At 44.3% G+C, this 24,430-nt stretch overlaps 1 protein-coding gene across 2 annotated transcripts in view; it reads left to right on the top strand.

Moving 5' to 3' along the window:
• plxna4 (plexin A4) overlaps positions 1-24,430 on the top strand; it is a 313,281-nt gene that overhangs the window by 167,295 nt on the left and 121,556 nt on the right. For both annotated transcript variants that reach the window (XM_080757088.1, XM_080757089.1), the window contains one exon: positions 13,604-13,729. In XM_080757088.1, coding sequence (XP_080613214.1) covers positions 13,604-13,729 — 126 coding nt within the window. The remainder of the gene's footprint in view (positions 1-13,603; positions 13,730-24,430) is intronic.

Raw genomic sequence — 24,430 nt, 5'->3', positions numbered from 1 at the left:
AGTAAAAGTTACAAATAAAAGTCCTGAATTCAAAATGTATTTGAGTAAAAGCACAAATGTATTGGCATCAAAATGTACATAAAGTCGGGCACGGAGGCACAGTTGGTAGTGCTGTCGCCTCACAGCTAGAAGGTCCTGGGTTCGATTCCCGCTCGGGACGCTGTGGGTGCTGGCGCCGTGTTTCCTCCTCCGCGTCATCAGTGCCCATACTCGAAGGCGGGGTTGGCGAAAGGGCCTTTCTGTGTGGAGTTTGCATGTTCTCCCCGTGTCCCCTAGGGTAGGTACCCTCACAAAAAACAGTAATCCTGGTCTCTTTTGTACATAAAGTCCCAAAAGTAGAAGGTATACTCGTTATGCAGAATGTCTCATTTCATGTTTTCAAATGTATAAATGTGTCGCATCGCGGCACATTGTGAGCCTGTAGATCGGCTATTTTCAAATGCTGAAATGTGGCTGAAGTGGTTGATGTTGAATAATCTAAATCTTCAAAGTAACTACTGTATAGCAACCAACGTTTTTGAATAAATGTAGTGGAGTAAAAGTACAATATTTGCCTCTGAGATGTAGTGGAGTAGAAGTAGTAGTACTGAAAACTGTACATAATCAAGTAGTACAAATACCTCAACATTGTACTTAAGTACAGCACTTGAGTAAATGTACTTAGTTGCTTGCCACAACTGCATTTGGGTACCATGATGTCAATTATTGGCAAAGCACGGGATGGCAATATCTTCCCAAAAATCACACCCGTGTGATTTAAGGGGCGCTCTTATCATCGTACATTCATCATACATCATCTCATTCCGGCCAATCGGAATTTGTGTCCTCACCTTCGTCTTGTCAATGTTTGTGTGTTATACGCAATGTCAAAACTGTCCATTCATTGTCAATGGCATTTAATGTCTGTGTTGGGAGTCTGGGACAAACGCTCAAAACTGGCCATTTAGGAGGGCCTAGCACCCCTCAAAAACTGTTGAGCATCTTTGCTATCACGGCCACACATCTCTGTGGAGGGCCCCTCCCACCTGCAGCTGCTCCTTTCTGATTGGACAGGGTGGTGATTGATGGCCGAAAGCGAGCAGGGTGTGGTCCAATGGGGAAAGGAAGATGCATCATCAGTTGACCCGTGTGACACAGAATGTGACATCAGAGAATGTCACGGAGCTGCATAAAGGTCTCTTTGTCTCTTAATGGTTCCCGTGCAGCGCTGATCAAAGCTCGGTCTCGCGACCTTTATCTGGAGGCCTGAAGGTCAGACGAGGTCGTCGCGAGGTCCAGTGGCTGTCTCTACCTGAGTTTTTATAGCTTTGAGTTTGATTTCAGTTTAGTTTTAAATTAAGACTGCATGAAGATGCTGTCGGGCAAAAACCTTTTTTTTTGGGAAATGAATCCCTACCTGATCAAACTACAGCGTCACACAAAAGCATAAAAAGTAGCAGATCCATATGTTTCGAGCTTGTAGATCTGCTACTTTGGCACAATCTTTTAATACTAAAAAGTAACAGTTAGGAGGATAGAATGCATCGTGTCACATATCATTTGTAAAATGTTCTAATATTCATTAAAACATGGAGCTTGTTGCACGATTTTGGAAGGTCTTAGCCTACGGTAGGATATTAAGCTGTCCAAAATAGGGAAGCCAGGTTGAACGTAGTTATGTGTGTCTGTATGGCTCTTATGAATAATGAAACCAATGAATGAAAGTATTCACAAGAGTTTGACCGGATTATAACTATATTGGATCCATTGGAACGCAGGTTATTTATTTGTTTCATTTCCTGAAAGCAAACTGTTTTGGACATACAAGTTTTCCACCTGGACAGCGACCATATCCTCATAGCCGAAGTAATTAATCCCCGGAGGAAAAGCGAGACTGCAGGTGTTCGGCATTTCAAGCATTTAAAAAAAAAAAGATGATTAATAGCTTGTTTTGTCACCTTATTTAATCACACGCCATTATTACAAAAAACAAAAACAAAACTCCAAACTGCTCCTGACTCCGGTGAGAACAAGCCTGTCCCCGGGGGATATGTCCCTGTCTTCCCCCCCCATGGGATATGTCCCTGTCTTCCCCCCCCATGGGATATGTCCCTGTCTGTCCCCCCCATGGGATGTCCCCCTGGGTCCTCTCCTCTGATAAACGACATGCACATTATTTTGTGTGTGTGTGTGTGTGTGTGTGTGTGTGTGTGTGTGTGTGTGTGATGATGTTGAAGGCAGGTTATCAGCGGGTTCATCGTCTGTCCCTGCAGCGGTGATCTATGGCTGTCATCACCATCATCGTCTTCTTATTATAAGCTTTGGGCTTGTTGCTTGTAAATATTGGTAGTTGTGGGTTGCGTTTATTTGTTATTATTATTATTATTATTGGGAGGGGGGGTAATATTCTATGTATCCCCGATGTATAGGTTTTAAAGTGCTCATGTATGTATGTGGCCTATAGTCACTGTTGTTTTGGGCTGGTTGCTTGTTTCTCTCATGCGCTCAACCACACACCAGAACACAACCGAAACATAAAACACTAACAATTACTAGACAAAGACACGGCACAATCTCCAGTTGGGTGTCCTACATTAATTAATTTGGGGGGTCGTTGACATGAAAAGAATAGTATTCATTTTTAGTTCTCATCTCCAGAGAGAGGAAGATGGATGGATTTCTCTCCTCTGTCTCTCCTCGTCTTTCCTCGACTTCTCCTGCATAACCTCTTGCCTGTCCAACATCAAAGCCATCCGCCATATGTCCAACATCCTGGGTCCTTCAATCCCACTGGGACACACACGGGCACACACACACACATGCACGCACACATGCACACATTTGTATTGCTATACTTGTGAGGTTATCAGCATTTTAGCACACACACACACACACACACACACACACACACACACACACACACACACACACACTTTGTGAATCACCACCTGGTTGAATTTTTTGCTGCTCTACAAGCTCAAAATACATCGAATTGGTATTGTTAGAGAGAGAGAGAGAGAGAGAGAGAGAGAGAGATTTGTTTATGACAGACAGACAGACAGACAGACAGACAGACAGACAGACAGTATATCACAGGGGAAAATGGGAAGATTTTGAAAACAGATGGAGAGCAAAGCTTTTGGAAGATTGAGAAACAAACGGGGGGAGGATGAGAAACGGAGCGACCGTTGAGACCGAGCGGCCAAACAGAGCAGAGAGAGAATGATTTTTGATTCCACAGCCAATTGCTTGCATTCAAAGGGCCCCGCCCCCGGACTACTGTAGGCTTTGAAATAGCCATCGTAATCTCTCTATATATCGTCAAGCTGTTCTTATTTTCCCCTCAATGGGAACGACGCACGTGTGTGTACGCGTGCCTTTGCGTGTGCACGAGTGTGTGCGTGCTTTGCGTGTGTGAGAATTTGACAGAGCTATAGCCTACAAAGAATCACTTCTTGCAGAGTAAATAACGTGCCGTGCGAAAGGCCGTTGTGACACGTTTCCTGCAGGAGAAAATGGATGGTTATAGAATATGATGACACCCAGAGAGGTTCTGCTGCCGGGAAAAAAGCAAAGCATTTGTTGTCTGTTCCTTTACAATGTTGAGACTGTGGAGGGGGGGGGGGGGGGGTAGTTGAATAACTATCAAATAACCCAGGCAGAAACTCATGCTATATCCTGTCACTTGTATGCTGACAGCTTTCAATCACACAGACACAGACAAGGAGGGAGAATGAACGGGTACAAAACTGGGCGGAGGCGAAATGACTTTGAATCAACAGCACGGTTGGTTCAAACGTTTACCTCCACTGCGATTGATGAGCAATTGTCAGGCGAGGCCAGGCAGTTGTAGTTGTATTGCACATTTCAACGACAAGGCAGTTCAATGTGTCAAGCAAAGGAAACACAGTTATAAAAAAATATAAAATTACATTAGGAGGCATACAACAAGAACTAACAAGTTAAAATGTATACTGTTGCAGTGCAGAAGAGAAGAGAAAAAAATAAAAAAAATAGCTCAATCAAAGGCAGCAGCAAACGGAAAGGTCTATACTTTTTAATAGATACTATAATATAATACGTTTTAAAAGAAATAAGAGTGGCAGCAGACCTGCAGTTAGTAATCTATACAACAGATTAAACTGACTGCGAGCAATTTCCTCGGTCTGAGAGAGAGAGAGAGAGAGAGAGAGAAGGTCTTGTATATATACCCCCTGCCTGGCCACGGGTATGAGACCTGTCACTCACTCATATAGCCAGGAGGACAGACAGACAGACAGACAGACAGTGGATCTGTTGTCCTCTTTCTCATCTGATGTTCCCCACGATAACACTATTTTCCTCACACACGTCTCTGTCTGTCTGTCTGTCTGTCTGTCTGTCTGTCTGTCTGTCTGTCTGTCTGTCTGTCTGTCTGTCTGTCTGTCTGTCTCAGTATAAGGATAGATTAGCAGGCAGCGAGGGCCTACAGGTATAACACCCTAAATGCCACCACGGTCAGTCAACCTTCCAGGGGTCCCCTCACACACACACACACACACACACACACACGGTAACGTGCACGCACACTCTTGCAGACACCCTGGACTTACCTCTCACGCACATGCACCCATGCAGACACGCACATACTGTACACATATAAAACCTTTTGAGACAAATAGCAGCACTTTTTCAAATGTAGGCTATTTTAAAATAGTGCAAAAGTCCCCTGTGAAAACGTGTGTTGTACAGTATTTTTACACGAGAACGCTTTACATAGAAAATGGCTAAATAATTCCGTTTAGTCGATTTAGACGACACTGGTGAAAATGCCTTCGAGAGTGGAAATCTTTGAAAACACAGTTCTCAATATGAACAGGAAAAACGTGTGACATCATGGCTCACGTCGCTTATGTTTATTGGTGCAGGGTCGCAGGTGATATTTGGGGCACTCCCTCGCCCCGCTCATCCTACGAATATAAATGTAGTGAGCCACGAACCACTGTACAAACTGTAACGGTCTTGATTGAATTGATTATTTTGTATTATTCGAATTATCAGGGATGCCAGTCACGTAGACCATTTATTTTATTATTTTTATTTTATACAATTTACAATTATCTGTTTATTTTAACCTGGAATAGGAATAATGACAAAGAACAAGCATACTGAGTGTTACTGTACTTGAGAACACAGATCACTTTCTCCAGATGTACAGCATATACAGCTCGGCACTTTTTTTTTGTCACAAAATGATTGAGCGACAATCACATTTAACACAACCTCTCAGATTAGCCCACATGCTTTGTTAAATCAAAGATATGGGGCTTTCACAACAATGCATGACGCGACACGATGCCTCCCACAGTAATCTTCCCACTACCAGTCCTGCCACCATGGAGTGTATTTCCCGCACGCGGCGCCCACCATTCTCTTCAGGGGAAAAGAGAGCCTCAATTAGACTCCGGCGGTGTAGCAGAGAGGCCCTAATGGTCGACGCGACCGTGGCCAAGCGCCCAATCAGAGGCAGCTGTGTCGGGTGGTCGGTTGTGGAGGAAGGGAAAGGCAATTATGTGGCTTTTCGACATGATATATGTGGCCCAGACAGTGTTCGACAGTAGTGTTCTACTGTACAAGCTTGTAGGCGTGTTAAAGTTAAACGGCACATGAAACGGCACAAGGGGATATGAGTTACCATTATGTTTAGTTCACCGCGTTGGTTTCGCACCCCTAGACTCCGCGGTGGTGGTGGTGGTGGTGGTGGCCTGGTGGGCAGATACTTTACCACTGCTCCACCCGAGCGCCCACACATGCCATTTTTTGGTCTGCATGGGCATTTGGCAGTGCAAGAACCTGGTAGGCTATTTTCTGCTGGGTGAAGAAGAAACGCTTTGGTACTGACATGCTCGCGCGCGCACGCACGCACGCACGCACGCACGCACGCACGCACGCACGCACGCACACACACACACACACACACACGACCCCCGGTTTGGGTACCACTGCCGTAGGAGACGACACGAGGTCGTAGATGAAGTTCAGTGGCGTGTCAGTCAGTGTCCAGGTGTTGTGCAGCCCTATTAACGATAATGTCTGTCTTCCATTGGACCGTAAAACTATCTGTTGTTGAGCGTCCACCTCTCTGCGATTCGGCATCCCATCGTCACAGGTTAATGATCGTGTTAATGTTGTACCTTCCCCTACATTTACAATTCAACAATCCAGAGCGACTTACAATAGGGAAGGTAAATGCATACTGTATACAGAATGCAAATGTTGGGTGTTCTCTACAGTATGTACAGTATCCAAAAATTACAAAAATGTGATGCTGCTACAGGTAAATAAATATTTGAAGTTTTTTCAGAAAACTTAGAAGGCGTTTTAGAATCGGCTTCCTGTCCAAAATGGGTAAAAATAAAAACCCACATATATTAGGATATATATAAAAAACGATCAGAGAACTTGACAGGTTCTTGTACGTCTGGGGCTATGGGAGGTTGATATGGGGGGTGGTTTCCCAGTACTGACAGACTGTGTGGTACACTGCTGGTCCTCTCCGGGGCCGGGATGCCATATGTTTCAGTGAGTTGGACAGATTCAGGCCAACATGGTGTTGCTGCTGCTGTTGTTGTTGTGAAGTGTTGAATGTGCCGTTGTTGCAGACTGGACTCATTGTCATTACCTGCACTCTGTACACCATTCTTTACTCTCGCTCTCTCTCAGATTGAATTTCCTCTTTTTATCATCATCATCCTCTCTCTCTCTCTCTCTCTCTCTCTCTCTCTCTCAACTGTTGTTGCGTGTTCTACCTTGTCTGGCGCAGCAGCTGCTGTTGAATGCTGTAATGTGAGGAGAGTTTTTGTGCGTGTGTGTGTGTGTGTGTGTGTGTGTGTGTGTGTGTGTGTGTGTGTGTGTGTGTGTGTGTGTGTGTGTGTGTGTGTGTGTGTGTGCGCGTGTGTGTGTGTGTGTGCGCACACACGCGTCCCATGGTGTAAAGTGCATTTACTCAAGTACTGTATTCAAGTAAAACGTTGAGGCATTTCTACCTTACTTGTGTGTTTCCAATTTTCCAATACTTTTCACTACAATTTGAAATATGAAAACTTTAGTATTTTGATTGTTATTTCAAAACATACATTACCCAATTAATCTACAAGTTGTGAGCCTGTAGATCTACTATTTTGTATAAATATTGGACTTGTGAAATGGGACATTCTGCATAATGAGTACTTTTGGTACTTTAAGTACGTTGATGCCAATAATTTTGTACTTTTACTCAAGTCAAGTTTTGAATAGCAGACTTTTAGGCCTACTTACGTAATTGTACCAGAGTGCTTATACATTGCGGTATTGATACTTTTACTTAAGTAAAACATGTGAGTATACTTCTTCCACCGCTGTCTGATGCAACAGCTGCTGTTGAATGCAGTAATGTGAGAAGAGTTTGCGTGCACATGGACGTGTGAGTGTGGCGGGGGTTACTGCCGGGGCCTGGTGTGTGTGTGTGTTGGTGTGCGTGCGTGTGTGCGTGCGTGAGCGAGCACTGTGCTGTGCTGTGCTGTCAAGTGCTTCAGAATGTGTCAGATTGATATCTGGGGCGAGCGGGGCGACCCACAGGCTAAGAGAGGAGCGCTCTGGGGAGCCGTAGCACGCTCGCAGACGGCGGGGTCAGAACACTTAAACTCTGGCTACTGCCCTCCTCCCTTCGACCCGCTTGGTGAAAACAACCACCGTTGACAATTACCCGGGCCGTTATCGGACCCGCCGACGCTGTCGAGAACCCGTATAATTGGCGAGCGGGTGTTGTTTACCTGAGGACTGTTACTGGACTGGAACTTAAAGTGCAGTTTTGCAAGTGTCTGTACTTTACAAAATGTTCTTTTTTTAAAGCAGCACTATGCAACTTTCCCCCTTGTACCCCTCCCTGGGTTTGAACCTTGTTTTTACCATTGAGCTAATTTCAGCCGGCCCACTTGGTCAGTGGATAAATTGAGCATATTGACCACCATTGTTATAATTGTCTGAAAATTCACATTAACGTCAATCCGACACAGCGCTACACATTGATACAATAGTAAACAAATTCATGTAAAGGTTTCATCAGCAACACTATTATTTATACAATAGTGTGTGTGTGTGTGTGTGTGTGTGTGTGTGTGTGTGTGTGTGTGTGTGTGTGTGTGTGTGTGTGTGTGTGTGTGTGTGTGTAGGGGGGGGGGGGTCCCTGCTTCATCTCTCTCTCAGCTAAGAGGTCCTTGGCCAGAAAAAAGGTGGAGACCCCTGTACTGTACTGTACTGTACTGTACTGTACTGTACTGTACTGTACTGTACTGTACTGTACTGTACTGTACTGTACTGTACTGTACTGTACTGTACTGTACCCTTAGAGTATATATGAATAGAGACGGCACCCGGAGGAAACCCTGAGGCGAAATGGACATAGTGGCTGAATTTGGTATTGCAGTGCTGGCCCAAACGCATGAACGCTCTGGTCCGTTGACTATCATTGCGCACGTTCATGATGACACGTGAACGCTGTTTCATACGTGAACGCACGTGAACGCTGTTTTATACGTGAACGCACGTGAATGCTGTTTCATACATGAACGCACGTGAACGCTGTTTCATATGTGAACGCACGTGAACGCTGTTTCATACGTGAACGCACGTGAACGCTGTGTCATATGTGAACGCACGTGAACGCGTGCAATGATAGTCAACGGCATGCAGCGCGTTCATGTGTTTGGACCCAATCCATCCCAGAATGCATTCTCTTCCTACCCGGAAGGAGGAGTGAAATCGCCTCATGCGCTTTTGAGCAACTTAATGCAAGTGGATGGGAGGAGAAGTCCGATGTCGTCTCTATTAATATATACTCTAAGACTGAGTTGTTCCTGTGTAGAGGGACCAAAGGGAAACACTGTCGGCCTCTCACTTCATGCTCTTTTTGTTGGAGGACTGGTTTGGAGTTCCTGTACACTAAAATATGGCACTATAATTGCTGTTTCCCAGCATGCAGTGTGACTGTTGGAGAGCACTGTCCTCCGGCCCACTCATCCCAGCATGGAGGCAGGATGGTCCCCATTACCACCAGCCTCCTCCAGCCAGCAGCTTGTTCCAGCTTCCTCTCCACCACTCGCATGGCGCTCACTGTGTGTGTGTGTGTGTGTGTGTGTGTGTGTGTGTGTGCTTGTGTGTGTGCGCGTGTGCATGTGCGTGTGTGCGTGCGCGTGCGCGTGTGTCCGCACACGCATGCGGAAATAATGGACCTGTAGCCATTTGCACCACGTCACACTAAGTTCAAACTTACGGTACTTATAGAGTAAATGGCCTTTACGTCAAGACTTACGCAGCATTACTAGTAAGGACTTTACTCCCCAACTTATAACATAACTCACGCACGCATGCACGCGCACACACACACACACACACACATCTATGCAGTGATATTGGTCTGGCCATGCCATGCAGGCTATAGGCAACAACTTTGAAAGTATACTGTCTCATTTGTCATTTTAGATTTTAGCTCTACAGTATGTCAACGCGGAACCGTTGTTCTCAAAATATCAGACATACAAGCTTAGCTTTATTGTACATTTGCTATTTTTGAAGAATCTTTTTTTTTTTTAAACACAAATCTCTACCTGGGTGTCCCTGGCACAAAGCATTTTCAGATGGGGTGGGGGTCAAGTACATATCAATGTGAGGGTCCTTGCCTGGAAAAAGTTAGAATCGACCGCATATCTTAATGGGTTTAGGAGAATAATTAGTTTTGGTGTCATGTGCTAAGCAGAGAGCATGCAGGGGTGCGATGAGTCATGCTGTAGCTGTTTGCCCTTTCCGGCTGTTGCTCCAAAATGAACGCCATGCCATGCCAGAGCCACAGGAAGTGCTACAGTTTCCATATTGTCTGAGTTGCTCTGTGCCAGTGGAAAGAAACTGGGAAAGAATATGAGCCTGTGGTTTTATTTCTTTTCTTTTCTATTTTTTCTCACACCGGAATGGCTTCCCTCTCTCGTCGTCACACCTTCTGCAAGCTGTTAGCCTCATGGGGGGGGGGGGGGGGGGGGTGAGGGGGGGGAGAGAGAGAGGAGAGAGAGAGAGAGAGAGAGAGAGAGAGAGAGAGAGATGCTCAGTTTTGGAAACGTTATTGAGGGATGCAAGGCAGAGGGTCCATCTGGACACCATGTCTCTGCTTTGTACCATCAAAACTATTTCCACTTTTGGAAGCACTCTCTACTTGAAGCTGCACTATGTAACTTTCCTCTACTACCCCGGATTTGAACGCGGTTGCATTATTATCACATTATCTACCTGGTATTAAGTAATTTACTAACTTCATGACAGCGTTTTTGTGTGCGTGTGTGTGCGTGTGCGTGTGCACATGCGCGTGTGCGTGTGTGTGTGCGCGTGTGTGTGTGTGCGTGTGTGTGTGTATCTATATTCAGAAGCAGAATGGAGTCTATATTATACAGTGCTAATGTGATAGCAGAGATTAGCATTGTAATCCATTTAGCATAGAGCAGCTAATCCACTTTATTACTGTTGAAGAGGAATCAGATAATGCTGGCTATTATAGCACCACTCACTATCTGTCTTACGATGTTAAGACTCCTGGAAAATATATTCATGTCATTTAGATTTTAAGAGATGTTTAGGCTAATAATAATTAATTTGGTTAATAATGAATGATTAAAATGCATTTTCTGTTTATTAAAGAGCTAGAGAGACATGAAGACTCCTGTTACTGAACAAACACTCCATAGCAGGGTTCCGCAATTTAGTTTTTCCCAAGGGCCAAATTATGTCTATAGGGTGCTATGGCGAGGGCTGCAATAAATGAATACATAATCTTAGAATAGATGTAGAACAGTGGTTCTTAACCTGTGGTCTGTGGACCACCAGTGGTCCATGAGAAGGTCCCAGGTGGTCCCCAACTAAATTGTGGAGAGTTGGTAACCAAATGGACCCTTTGACTGTGTGAAATGATCAAATAATAACGTTGTGTTTATTGTCATGATTTGTCACGAGCCGAGTTGGTTTTGTTCACTTCTTTAAATAAATAAAATTTGAAAACGTCTACATGGGAAAAAAGTAATGGGGAATAATATTTTGGGCCCTCGTCGTTCTGAAAGGGGTGCGGGACTGCAACGCTCTATTAGAGAATGTATAAGAATTGTTATTTTGATCAACGTTCGCCTGTTATCTCTCCTATGGTACCAACATCATTCATATGACAGCATGGAAATGTGGACAGATTCTTTAGTTGTGGGTCTGCAAGGCTAAAACTCGTCCATGGTTCCAAGGCAGAATGAATAATGGGCCTTGATATGAGAAGGGTTGAAAAGCACTGATGTAGCAGACCGGAACATAATTGCCTTCCATGATGCATTAACTCCTCTGCAGTGAAGTGACTGGAGTCTCATTTCTCTCCAAAAGCCCTTGAATATGATGGCACACAGTACCATTTAGGATGACTGTGATTATGGTCAACTAAGCTCACATTTCATCATATCTCACACCTACGTACCTGTATCTCTAAAGAAAAGAAGAAAGGAAAAAAAGACAGAGGTCGGCAGTGGTGTAAAGTAACTAAGTAGGCTACGTACATTTACTCAAGTACTGTACACATTTGAGGTATTTGTACTTTGCTTGAGTATTTCCAATTAACACTACTTTTACTTTTATACTCCAGACATCCCATGAAGTTTGTACTCTGACCTGTGGCACTCTGTCAGGCTACGTTGGCCCCTCGTTGCCCGTACCGCTAGGCCAGCGGTCCGGGCCCTTTTTGGGCTTGTTTTGTCTCAAAGTAGTAGACCTCGTTGCTTATATTTCTCTCGCAGAATGTGGCAACGAACAGTGTGTGTGTGACGTGTGTGTGTGTGTGTGTGTTCCCTCCCTGGTGGCTCATTTGTTTAGCTCTAGCATCCGATGGAAAGGATAATTCACAGGAGCTTCATCCTCCCCACAATATAAAGCCCTCTCTGCTCCCTGGAGGCCAGCAGGGATCAGGTCTGTAGTCACAATAGAAAGTGTATATTCAGCCTCGCACCCGCGGACCGGCCGCCGTCTGGCCCACAAATCCACCCCGCGAACGATAGCTTATACCCCTGCCTCTGATCCGCCGCACCGGAGGTAAAGCGATACACACACACACACACACACACACACACGCACACGCACACGCACACGCGCACACACACACACACATACACACACGCGTGCATGCACGCACACAAGCATGTTCACGGGCAGATTAGGTAACCCCACCTGCTGAATCTGAACGCTGCATGGGCTTGTGTGGAAGTTTCTTTCTTTTCTTCTGTTCTCTTTCTCTCTCTCTCTCTCTCTATCGGCCTTCTGTTCTCTTGGCCTCTGACCCAGGCGTTCACGGCAGCTCTCCCAGTGGGAGTGTTGAAAAGCAGAGAGAGTCTTTGATACCTTAGCTTAGAGCTCCATCCGGACCCTGTCCACATCAACAGGCTGGCAGGAGGCTGAAACAAGCAACGCAGGTCTATGAAAACCAGCCCAAAAGTAGCGACTATTGTAAGCACTTAAAAAGCTATACATCGGGGCTATTTGAAATGAGCCAATCCACAAGCTTGAAGATTTAACTTTGGGTCCTCACATGAGAATGTTTGAGAACTACAGGTTTAAACAATAATCAAAGCATAATCAAACAGCTGGTGGATGGAAAATGAAGCTTATTGCGCGCGTCTTTCTGGCTGACGCGTCAAGTTGCAGCCACAGCACTAGCGGCATTTCCATCCACCAGCTGTTAAAAAACCTGCAAGAGATACCTGCTCTAGGCGAGAGAGAGAGAGTTCTAGGAGGATGGAAAGAAAGAGAAGGTGAACAGTGTTGCCATGCCTTTTTTGGGGTTTATGTTCATTGACCTGGTTGCTTTTTTCTCTCGCAACATCTGGCAACACTGAAGGTGAATGGTGGAGAGAGAGAGAGGGCACCTCAGGGTGAGAGAGATGGAGGGAGCAGATATGAACAGAAATAGACAGCAGGACTAGACTAGACATCTTCGGTTACGCTTGTTTACCGCACAATAGATTGTCCTTCTCACAAAGACAACAACAAAAAAGGTTCCTTTGATGCAAAAACAAAATAGATTGTCCTCCTTGCAAACGTCATTGTTCATTGGAGTACAACAACCCTGTATGGTCAGATCAAAATGGCCATTCCAATCAGTTTCATATTGGGGTGGAAATCTTGTTCATTAATATTAACACTTACCCCGCTAGCATTTATTGAATAATTAGGATACTGCAATGTAGACATACTCTGTTACTAGTGAAACTCCGGATTTCAAAATGTATGAGTATAAGTACAAATGTATTGGTATCAAGTACCAAAAGTAGAAAGTACTCATTATGCAGAATGTCCCATTTCACAAGTTTTCAAAACATTTTTTTATATGGAGCGTGTCTATGGAGAGTGTACAGGGTTTGATGAGGTCAGATCAACATTTGGAATGAATTCTGTATTGGCCATATGGAGTGTGTCACGAGGCGTGACTGACTGACTGACTGACTGACGGGAGATGCAGGTTTTCATAGTAAACTGAGACCTACTGCCGCAATAATAATGTATTGTGATGATTACAATAACGTGAATTGTTGCTGTGTTTCAGATCCGCGTGGACGGCTCTTCTCGGGCTCTGCAGTACGAGACGGTGCAGGCGGTGGACGGACCCATCCTCCGAGACATGGCCTTCTCCTCTGACAACCACTACCTCTACGTCATGTCAGAGCACCAGGTACTGATACGCGCACGCACGCACGCACGCACAAAAGCTGTCTGTCCGTCGGACTGTCTGTGCGGTGTGTTTTTTCCCCACAACGGCTTGGCTAGTCAATTGCCACATGCATCATTGAGCTTCATTGGCACAGGCAACAGGGACCGACAGAACACATTTTTCTTTCATTTGTTCCAAATATAAGATGTTTATTAGCATTTCGGCCAAGTCTGAGCTGAGGGGATCTTAACTTGGCCTGCTGTGAGGGCACACACTACAGGAAGTGGGAAGGAATAGCAAGCTGCAGCTTAGCCAGTAGAATTTCACAGAGACATCCACAAATCCCATTGATGTAGCATCAAGATAGAAACTCTGGCAAGTTTAACCCATTTGGGACTAGGGCCAGATTCTTCAAATTGTCTTCTAAATCTTCTCAGTGGTTCTCAAACTATTTCATGTCAAGGACGCCAGAAAATCTGTATTTGGCCCCCATCTGAAAATATGTTGTTCCAGGGACCTCCCAGAAGCAATATATATATATATATATATATTCAAAGATTTGTGAGACATTTTCACGACTTTAAAAAAAATAGCTGATCTACAAGTACAAGCTCGTGGTGAGCTTGTAGATCTGCTATTTTTCAAGAGCTGACGTTTAATATAATGGTGTCCTAAATTGGTTAATTGAGTAAAAAAAAAAAAAAGTTAGTTTGTGGTGTGCTCATCTGCATATACAGTATGGACTTATATTGCCTGTATATTGTTGCTGTCAGGCAGAAACCTCTTATCTCCCTTTCGGAAATTAATGCCTCAAAATTGTATGTACTGTACGTACAGTACTAGAGTACATTGAGTACTTTCCTCCACATGATATTATCCACTGCAGTGTTTGGTTGGCAGTGATACTGATAGCCTATAGTCACTCTGCATGCAGCCATCACAGCGGGGCTTAACAACACGCAAGTGTGTGTGTGTGTGTGTGTGTGTGTGTGTGTGTGTGTGTGTGTGTGTGTGTGTGTGTGTGTGTGTGTGTGTGTGTGTGTGTGTGTGTGTGTGTGTGTGTGTGTGTGTGTGTGTGTGTGTGTGTGGCAGCAGTGTGTTAAATGCAGACATTTAAAGGTCCTAGCTGACACATTGATAGCACTCCACTTTAAATATCAGACAGACGGAGAGAGTTGAAGGTGCCCTTTAAAATGCAGCTCTACTCTCACTCTCTCTCATGAGGATTCAATCAGTCCATCTGGAGAGGGGGGGGGGGGGGACACATTTAGGATTTTATATTTGTTTGACATCCAAATAACACTTTTGTTAGTTGGAGTTTTTATTCTGTGTTCAGTCAATGAGACATGTATGTTTTTAGTGAGTGAGTGAGTGAGTGAGTGGGCGAGTGGGCGAGTGGGCGGGCGAGTTGGGCGTCGAACAAACGTCTGAATAAATATAACCCGTCATTCTCTCACATTTCTCTATAAACTACCGGTACACATTTTCGGAGATTATCCTAGTTGGAAAGCTGTCTACCGCAAGAAGTCTGTTTAAGACATTTTCTTTCTTTCAAATACAGCATCTGTTTTAAAACACAAATTCATGCTGCCTGAATGGCTCTCAAACCTTTTTCACGTCAAGGACCCCCCAAATTGATCCACTCACGGCAAAGTAGATTAACCATTTACAGTATTCCAACAAATGGAATACAGTTAAACTTGGCGTTAAAGGCTCCACTCTCTGACATGTCCCCTGACTTTTGTCTAAAGTAGCATGCTAAGCAAAACCAGAGAACGCTAGCAATACCCCCACAGGGATACTATAGAAATACAGGGATTATGCTATGTCAATAATACATAATGTAGGCATATTTAACTTGAAGGAAGGACATGGGAGAAACACACGCACACACCTTAGAGTATATATGAATAGAGTCGGCACCCGGAGGAAACCCTGAGGCGAAATGGACATAGTGGCCGGATTTGGTATTGCAGCGCTGGGCCAAGCACATGAACACGCTGGTCCGTTGACTGTCATTGCACACGTTCATGATGACACGTGAACGCTGAACGAGTGCAATGATAGTCAACGGCCAGCGCGTCCATGTGTTTGGACCCAATCCATCCCGGAATGCACTCTGTTCCTATACCCGGAAGGAGGAGTGAAACCGCCACATGCGCTTTTGAGCAACTTAATGCAAGTGGATGGGAGGAGAAACCCGGTGCCGTCTCTGTACTCTAAGGCGCACGCACGCACGCACGCACACACACACACACACACACACTTTTCCTGGTGGTGTTGAGCGTTAGAACGTAGACAAACAGCCGATGGACAGCAGAATACGCCCCCCTGCTGCTGCTCCGGAGACCCAGACAACTCACAGAGATGTACAGTATGACGAACGAGAGGAACATTAGAATGAGAACACTACAACACGAGACTTTATAGCCAACACAGCTCCTATACACATGAGCATACCCTGCTGCTATGCACCATGCAGACTATAGGCCCCATGCGCTCTCTCCCTCATTAAGCCCAGACTGGTGATACCAAGCCTGGGTTGAACAGGCGGGGAGACCCCCTACCTACTTCCTCCCAACTCTGCCCTAACCCTCTTATTAACCTCATTAACCCACTGATTGGCTGTCCTCAAATTGGATCACTCTCTCACCCTCTGACACGCTTGCACGCACGCACGCATACACACACGCACGCTCGCATGCATGCATGCACGCACGCACAAATGACTAAATAGTGGTGTACTCAGCACAGACAGTGGCTTGGATTGATAATATACATGTCAGGGTTATGTTAATGTCTTCAAACAGATAACAGCCTACAGCAGAATCTGATTCTCAACCATTTTTACTTAAAGAACCCCCTATTGTGTATGCATTCATGTAACTCTGTTGCTGTTCACTGTTTAATTTTTTTAAAATGATATAATAACCCGACAGCGATGATATGTAATAATGGTTCAGATGAACTATTAGTCATTTTGCTGAGGACCCCCAGAACCCCCTTACGGGCCCCCCAGAACCCCCTTACGGGCCCCTAGAACCCCCTTACGGGCCCCTGGGGGTCCCTGGACCCCACATTGAGAACCACTGTAATTATACATGGCTAATTAAAGGCTGCTTGTAGACATGTAGGGTTGCGGTCAATTCACATTAAATGGATTCAACTTCAAATGTAAACAAAACTGCCAACTAACTCCCACTGCAATGATCAAGCCTTTCATTGTCTGAATTTCTCACGGAATTGATTTAATTGGAAATGGCATTGAACCCTGCAGGCTAGAAGCGGAGTGGATTGATTATAGTATGAAGTGGAGAACACGGACATCAATTGCATGTGGTCTTACATGTTTTATTGGTTTAATTGACGTTTAATTTGTTTAGTTTTACCGAAGATATATCTCACAGTGATTTGATACAAGGGGAAGGCAACCCCCCTCCCCCTCTCCCCCCTCCCTTACCATCACAATTTATTAAAAGTGTTTAATTTATTTTCTATAGATTTTTAGAGGAAAACTACCACGGTATTTTCTGTCAACATCATCGCCTTTTAGTTGAATGTGAAGAAATCGATAAATGGGTGGCTGAATTCCATAACACCCCAGGCCCAGACTATTTATATTGTTATTTATTTCGGTAAGTAAAACACAGGACTACACTTTTATTTTGGTTAATAACAGTAATACTTTTTTAGAATCAAACATATATGGTGGCTGTCGGGCAGAAACCTCATTATTCTTTTATCTACATTTTTATATTGAACCAGTGAAAAGTATTAGCAAGAGTATGTGACTAAATAATTATATTACTAAATATATTGACATTGGATTAATTGGAACTATTTTCCCCCTATTTCCAACAGTTATAGGGGGGGGGGGGGGTGAAATATTTGTATGATAGGAACTTGTTTCTTCTTTTTCTACATTGCCCACTTAATAGCATCCCTATTCTGAGAGGAACATTAGCTGAAAAGAATCGATCTACAAGCCCAGGGCGAGGCATTGTGGGCTTGTAGATCTACTCCTTTTGCTGGAGGGGTGGAAAGAGCAGACCAAGAACGAGTTTCCTATGGAGTATTGAGGGTTTAAGTGGTTAACTGTTAGTACACATTAACATGATACAATGCTGTCAAAAAGTCTATTAAATCTTTGAAAAGGTGTAATATGCAACACAATTGCATATATGTACAATATGTAGTGGGGGTATACCTGCTTCATCTCTCTCTCTCAGCAAAGGAGTCCTTGGCTTGAAATCTGTTGAAGTCCCCTGGTGTAGAGGGAGAAAAGGAGGCCTCTCGTATGAACAAAGTGTGTACAGTTTAGGGTTTATGGTTAACTACAATCTGTTATTGAAGTTCATCGTTTGAAGTGAAAACACTGAAAATGTACTTAGCTGTTGATTGTTTGTTGACTTGTAGCTTGGTAACCAAAAAGAAGATTCTGTTAAATGCAATAAAGGCATGTTCTGCTTGCCTCATCTTACACAAAAGCACAGTGTATTAGCAAGTGATTACACTGGATAAGTACCCCACAAGCCCTATGCTATAGGCTCGCTCAGTGGTTCTCAGAGTGGGGTCTGGGGACCCCCAGGGGTCCTTGAGGGGGATCCATGGGGTCCCTAACAACATTTCGAACAGTTTGACCACTTCATGCTTTAAGTGTTTTTTTTGTTGTTTTTTAAATAGCTAAAATTGTAGATGTATAGCTTGCGACACATTGCATTGTGACATGTTGTGAGCTTTTAGATCTGTTATATTTGCAATTTAAAATGACAAAATAGGGAGGCTCTGGGTTCCTGGCACTAAATCACTTGGAATGGGGGCCGGAGGCTTAATACATAATCAAATTGGGGGTCCTTGGCAGGAGAATGTACCAGACCCACTGGGCTTGGCAACCCCATAAGTTCAAACCTCCTTCGCTATATTATGCTAACAATGCTTTATCATTTTCCAGCCTCTAGCTATGCTATGCTACATGCTAACCTCATATCTGCCATCTATGATACTGGCAGCGAGGGCTGAAGCCTTGAGGGACGCAGATGGAAAACGCAATTATGTGTCACGGCGAGGTCTGACCCCTTCACATGCTAAGTGGATTTGCATTCCGTATGTGATGTGGTGTCCATAGTGGCACACGCACCATACACGCACGCACGCAGGCAGGCAGGCACGCACACATACACACTGACATCATCTTGCCTCAGGGACTCGGTAAACAACAGGCAACAGGCCTGTTTGCTGCAGTACAACAGGCGAACATGTTGATGATTCACCACAATGAAAACGTGACTAAAAGACAACAGTAAGAGTGTTTATGTTTGTTATATTGGTATATCTGAGTGTGTGTGCATGCATGTGGGTGTGCAGTGTGTGTGAAGGAGAGACTTTGTGAAACGTGTAGCTAGAAGCGTGAAACGACGTCCACAGGAATAGAGGAAACAGAAACTATGTTAACATTTCCCTCAGAAGTGTGTCAGGTGGTGTGTTGAGGCGGCAGTGGCTCAGGGGTAGAGTGGCTGGATGGTGAACCGCAAGGTTCCCAGTTCAAACCTGCAGGCTCCCGCAGAGTTAAGGTGGTTGCACACTGGACACGTTTTTTCGGGAAAACCGACGGAAAAACGCAGCTAAAAATCAGAAAACGCGTCCAGTGTGCAGGGAACTTTAGTATCCAAGTGTCCTTTTGCTCCCGATGTGCTGGTTGGTGCCGTGCATGGTTTCCTCCGGCATCGACGGTGTGTGAGTGTGTGTGTGTGTGTGTGTGTGTGTGAATGTAATGCACAATCTAAAGTGCCTTGGATAAAGGCGCAGTATAAATGCACCATTTACCATGCAGGCATGTTTTTATATTCTCCCGTTCAAGAGCCTCCAGCTCTAAACTAGGACACAACATACTAATACACACATCCGGACGCCAACCATGGTAAACTCACCAGCGCACGCTGGGGGATTGGGGAAGCTCACTACGAAAGCAGAGCGGCCGCTAAAACGGTCCCACCAGTAATAGAACTAAAGGTCGCTGTTGTTTTTAAGCCGTTTTTGATGAGATGCTAAGATGCAATTCCTCCGCAAATTGGTTTGTCGAATTTCTTCCGCCCTCCGGGGTTCAAAACAAGAGGGAGCGTTTGACTTTGAACAATCTCGTAGTACCAGATATAGTACACACACTTTCAATAATTCAAACTCGTGGAATCCGCAGTGAGTTGCTATGTCGCACATGAATAATTTAATGAAGGAAATGCGTTGGTGGCAGATATAGTTTGTATATATGGACCATGATGGAACGATTCCATTCCCACGACTACAAAAAGAGGAAAAGAAGCTTGTAGATCAGCTATTTTTGGCAAAGACATCTGCTGTAGAGGCCGGGGGAAAAGAGCACACCAAGTATAGATCCCTGGGAAACCTGCTAATTGTAGAGGGTTTACACCAAATCTCTTTGCTTAAAGGATAACTTTAGTTTTTTTCAACTAAGGTTCATGTTTTAGGTTGTTATTAGAGAAAGTAAACAATGAGTATTAATTTTTTTCCATTTGCTGCTTTATTTAGTTTTAGCGATTTAGCTACTTTTTTACAGGGCGGCGGGGGCATTTGAACATGGGGTTAAATATGTATTTTTCTTTTTTACATTTTCTTTATATTTATTTATTATTATTATTGTTTTACTATAGTCATACTAGACCTCATAAATGTACATCTGGCCACAAAGAATCACAGGATCTATTGAATGTGAAGGGGAGGTGACAGCCCAGTGATACAACACAGTATGGCATCCCCCTATACTATAGGGTCAATAGTACCCCCTATCTGTCCTTATCAATAATTTATACATAATGGATCGGTTTTTTTGGACTTGGACTTGTCTTGGATGGTTCTTCGTCTGAACTGCTAGGCAATGTAATGCCTACAGTTCCAAGTGCTTGTCACGGTGGGGAGTTCCCCGTTCAGATGATCATTCTGGGGGGTCACGTGACGTCCTGAGAAGTTTGGGAACCCTCGACATATCCAGACTTACATTTGATTGGATGAAAAGAAAAAAATTAAAACGAAGAAGAAGACAAAGTTAGCCAATAATAAATGGTTAGGTTTTGGGGGGCGATTCGTGGGAAACGGAGAGATAAGTGAAAGTAATGGATCCCGTTGCAGGCATTCGTCTTCCGTTGACGTCTCCCCGACGACAGCCACAATGAATGGCTTCTCGTTTGACCTCTGTAGATATCGAGATCAAAACAATATTGCGCCCGCAGCCATTGCACCAATCAATCTGTTATAACTGAGCCAATGAAGGCCGTTGGGCTCCGGCTGACGGATCGAGAAGGGTTTCAGCCGTGACTGGGTGGGGGGGGGGGGGGGGGGGCACAGACACGTGTCACTCGCTCGGCCGTCCTATAATGAGAGAGAGAGAGAGAGAGTCAGCAAGAGAATGATGTCTCCGCGCAGTGACACGCTGAGAGCTTGTACGTCTGCTATTATTGAATAGTCAACATATAAATGAACTGGAGCGGTGCCTGTTGGAGCCTCTACAGATATTATGTCTGTGTCCCATGTATGCCCATATATGGAGTTCTTTCAGGCATTCCCAAATATGGAGTCTATGCAGACGAATTATGTCAGTACAGGCCAGCTCCAAATATGGACCCTGGGCTCCCTGTGATGGTGTGGAACAGGCATGTCGAATTTTAACGTGGCGAACGGTTCTCAAGTTACGTGGATTACAACAGTACACACACACACACACACACACACACACACACACACACACAAAGAGACTTGGTGCATTTATATATAAATAGATAGATTAAGTGGTTAAAATAATTTGCTTGGGGATCCCCAGACCCCACTTTGAGAATCAATTACCCAGAGAAGGAAGACGAGAGGAATGGTGATGAAACAGCAGGACAGTGGTGGGGGAAAAAGTACTTCACTTAAGTAAAAGTATCAATACTGCAATGTAGAAACACTCTTGTTACAAGTAAGAGTCCGGTAATCTAAATTTAGTTGAGTAAAAGTACAACATATAAGTTTCCTCAAAGTACAGTACCAACAGTAAAAGTAGTCATTATGCAGAATGTTTCACAAGTTAGCATAATGTCTCAAATGTATAAAAACCTTTTGAAACGAGCAGATCTGTATACAAGCTCATGATGTGTCACAGTGCAACACGTTGTGAGCTTTCAGATCTGTTTTCAAATAGCCAAAGTTTGGATAGGGTTGAAGTGGTTATAGTGTACGTTTCGTTATAATAATAATAATCAAAATCTACAAAGGAACTGTAACTAAGGTTTTCAAATGATTTATAGTGCCATCAGAAAGCACAATCTTTGCTTTCGCTTCTGATGTAGTGGAGTAGAGTTAAAAGTACAGAAATGTGAAAATACTCCCGTAAAGTGACAGAAATACCTCATGAGGTATTTTACGATACAGTTATGCATAATTGTCCGTGCGTACAGTATTGGAGTACATGCACTTAGTTACTATCCACCACTGCAGGAGGATTGCACGTCATGCAGCCTGAGAAGTCCTCCTGGCTCCTGTCTCGCTCTGCCAGACAATCAGACATCCATCTCTGCCTCCTGATATGACTGCTGACATCTCAATTCTGTTGAATGAACGGAGGCTCTATAGCGGCGTTGGAAGCAATTCAAGAGATTTGAAATACAATAAAATAACTTGCATCGCTGAACCCAATGCAAGGGAATTTATAGGTCCTTCGTATAGTGGGATCAGTTCCCAAAGCAGGCCAGTGGTACAGTACAGTAGGTAGTGTTGGAAAGTAACTACGTACTGTATGTTTACTCAAATACTGTACTTGAGTTAAATTTTGAAGTATACTACAGAGGCAAATATTGTACATTTTTTTTGCTGCACTACAACAATTTTAAAACTGTAGTAACTATAGTTACTTTGCAGACTTAGAATATTGTTATTCCAAAATATACATTTAGTACTTATTATACTACAGGTATTTGAAGCACGAAACACAGTGGTTTTGCTTTGGTACTGTAAGTATGTCTGGGTGCCAGTATACTTTTGTAATTTTACTCAAGTCTGATTATTTTTATCATGCTTATATCTTGGCCTTTTCCTTGTTGTAACAGAGTATGTTTATATTCTGGTATTAATACTCTCATTGGGGATCTAGAAGGTGTGTTAGCTGCGGCTTTCATATCCAGATGTTGAGGTCTTTGATCATCGCTTTGCGAGAATGTAGCTGATAACACAACGTCGTCTCTGTCGGGCAGAAACCTCCCATCTCCATATTCAAATGTCTTGTGTTTTTTTCCTAAATGAACACCCTACTTAATCATACTACACTACAGCGTCGCACAAAGGTATATCACAATGTGCTTGTAGATCTGCTACTTTTGATGCTGTTGAATTTGAATCCTGGAAAGTAACAGTTTTGGACATATGAGGTTTCCACCCCGGTTTCTTTTCGATAACCACTTCAACCCCATGTACCGTAATTCATAAACCAGAGTCCCCCTGGGTTCTATATGCTATAGGCCCCCTTCCTTTTTCTCCCCTTCTACACCAAATCTCTTCCCCCGAAACATCTGTTGATCTATAAGCTCACAATGCTCACAACGATGCGACGTTCACCTCCCAGAATATGGACGCTGTCGCTATAGGGTTCATGTGGTTACTACACTTGAGATAAGTGTTCTCTCCGTGTCTGTCGCAGTAGTGTCTCTTTCTTCTATAGCTCAGTCAACATCATCTCTCTCTCTCTCTCTCTCTCTCTCTCTATATATATACTGTATATATATATATATATATATATCTCGCACGCACGGCGCATGCAGGCGCACGCATGCAGAGAGAGAGAGAGAGAGACAGGACAGCCAGTTCTATTGACGTCTATGGTAAATGATCGCGCTAACAGCAGACATTAACTCGTGGAGTGTTGTGTGCGTGTGTGTGTGTGTGTGTGTGTGTGTGTGTGTGTGTGCGAGCCGCGCATGTCATCGGTGTCATTTTAAAAGCATCATTATATTGGTGGTGGCGGGGGTCTCGGCTCCCCCTATTGTCGGACGGTGATGAGTGCAGGGGGTGTAATGGCTGTCATTAAAGCTCACCTGAAACAGCTGGGGGGGATTTGTCTGTTCTCCATTGTGTGACGCTGAGAGTTACACATAATGGGTGGGCTTCATGATGAAACCCACCGAGGAGCACGCACGCACGCACACACGCATGCACACACACATGCACACATACGCGTATGCGTATGTGGCGTAGCCGCCACATATTGTGGCGGCTACCGGTTATATCAGAGACAGCACAATATTCACATAGTCTGCACCTAAGCCCTGCAGCTCTGAGTATGTAGAAGTGCTTGATATGTATGTTTTCCCTATGTCTTTTATATCGAACTATGAATGCACCAAGTCTCTAGTCTAGAGAGATATGGGAGTGGTTCTGGACCGGGCCGGGGATTCAATCTGACATCTTTGGCTCTGTGCTTGTGTGCGTGACGGTGCGACTGTGTGATGAAGTGTTAAATTACGAAGCGCTCAGGGCCATTGTTTGCTGCAGATGTCTGGGTGCTTAGCTTTACCTCGCAAGATCGCAAGGTGACAACCCACTTGATTCAACAGCGATGCTACATGGATTACATGACGCACGCACGCACGCACGCACGCACGCACACACTCACAGAAGGGGGGATTGTGGTTTCATATACTGTGATGACACAATGGTTATTGGTTATTTACTTGGCGGTGGGCT

The sequence above is a fragment of the Protomyctophum bolini genome (assembly GCF_963924005.1).
Source record: "Protomyctophum bolini genome assembly, chromosome: 23".
In the NCBI taxonomy this organism is placed as follows: domain Eukaryota; kingdom Metazoa; phylum Chordata; class Actinopteri; order Myctophiformes; family Myctophidae; genus Protomyctophum; species Protomyctophum bolini.
This window is presented reverse-complemented; position numbering and strand designations above follow the sequence as displayed.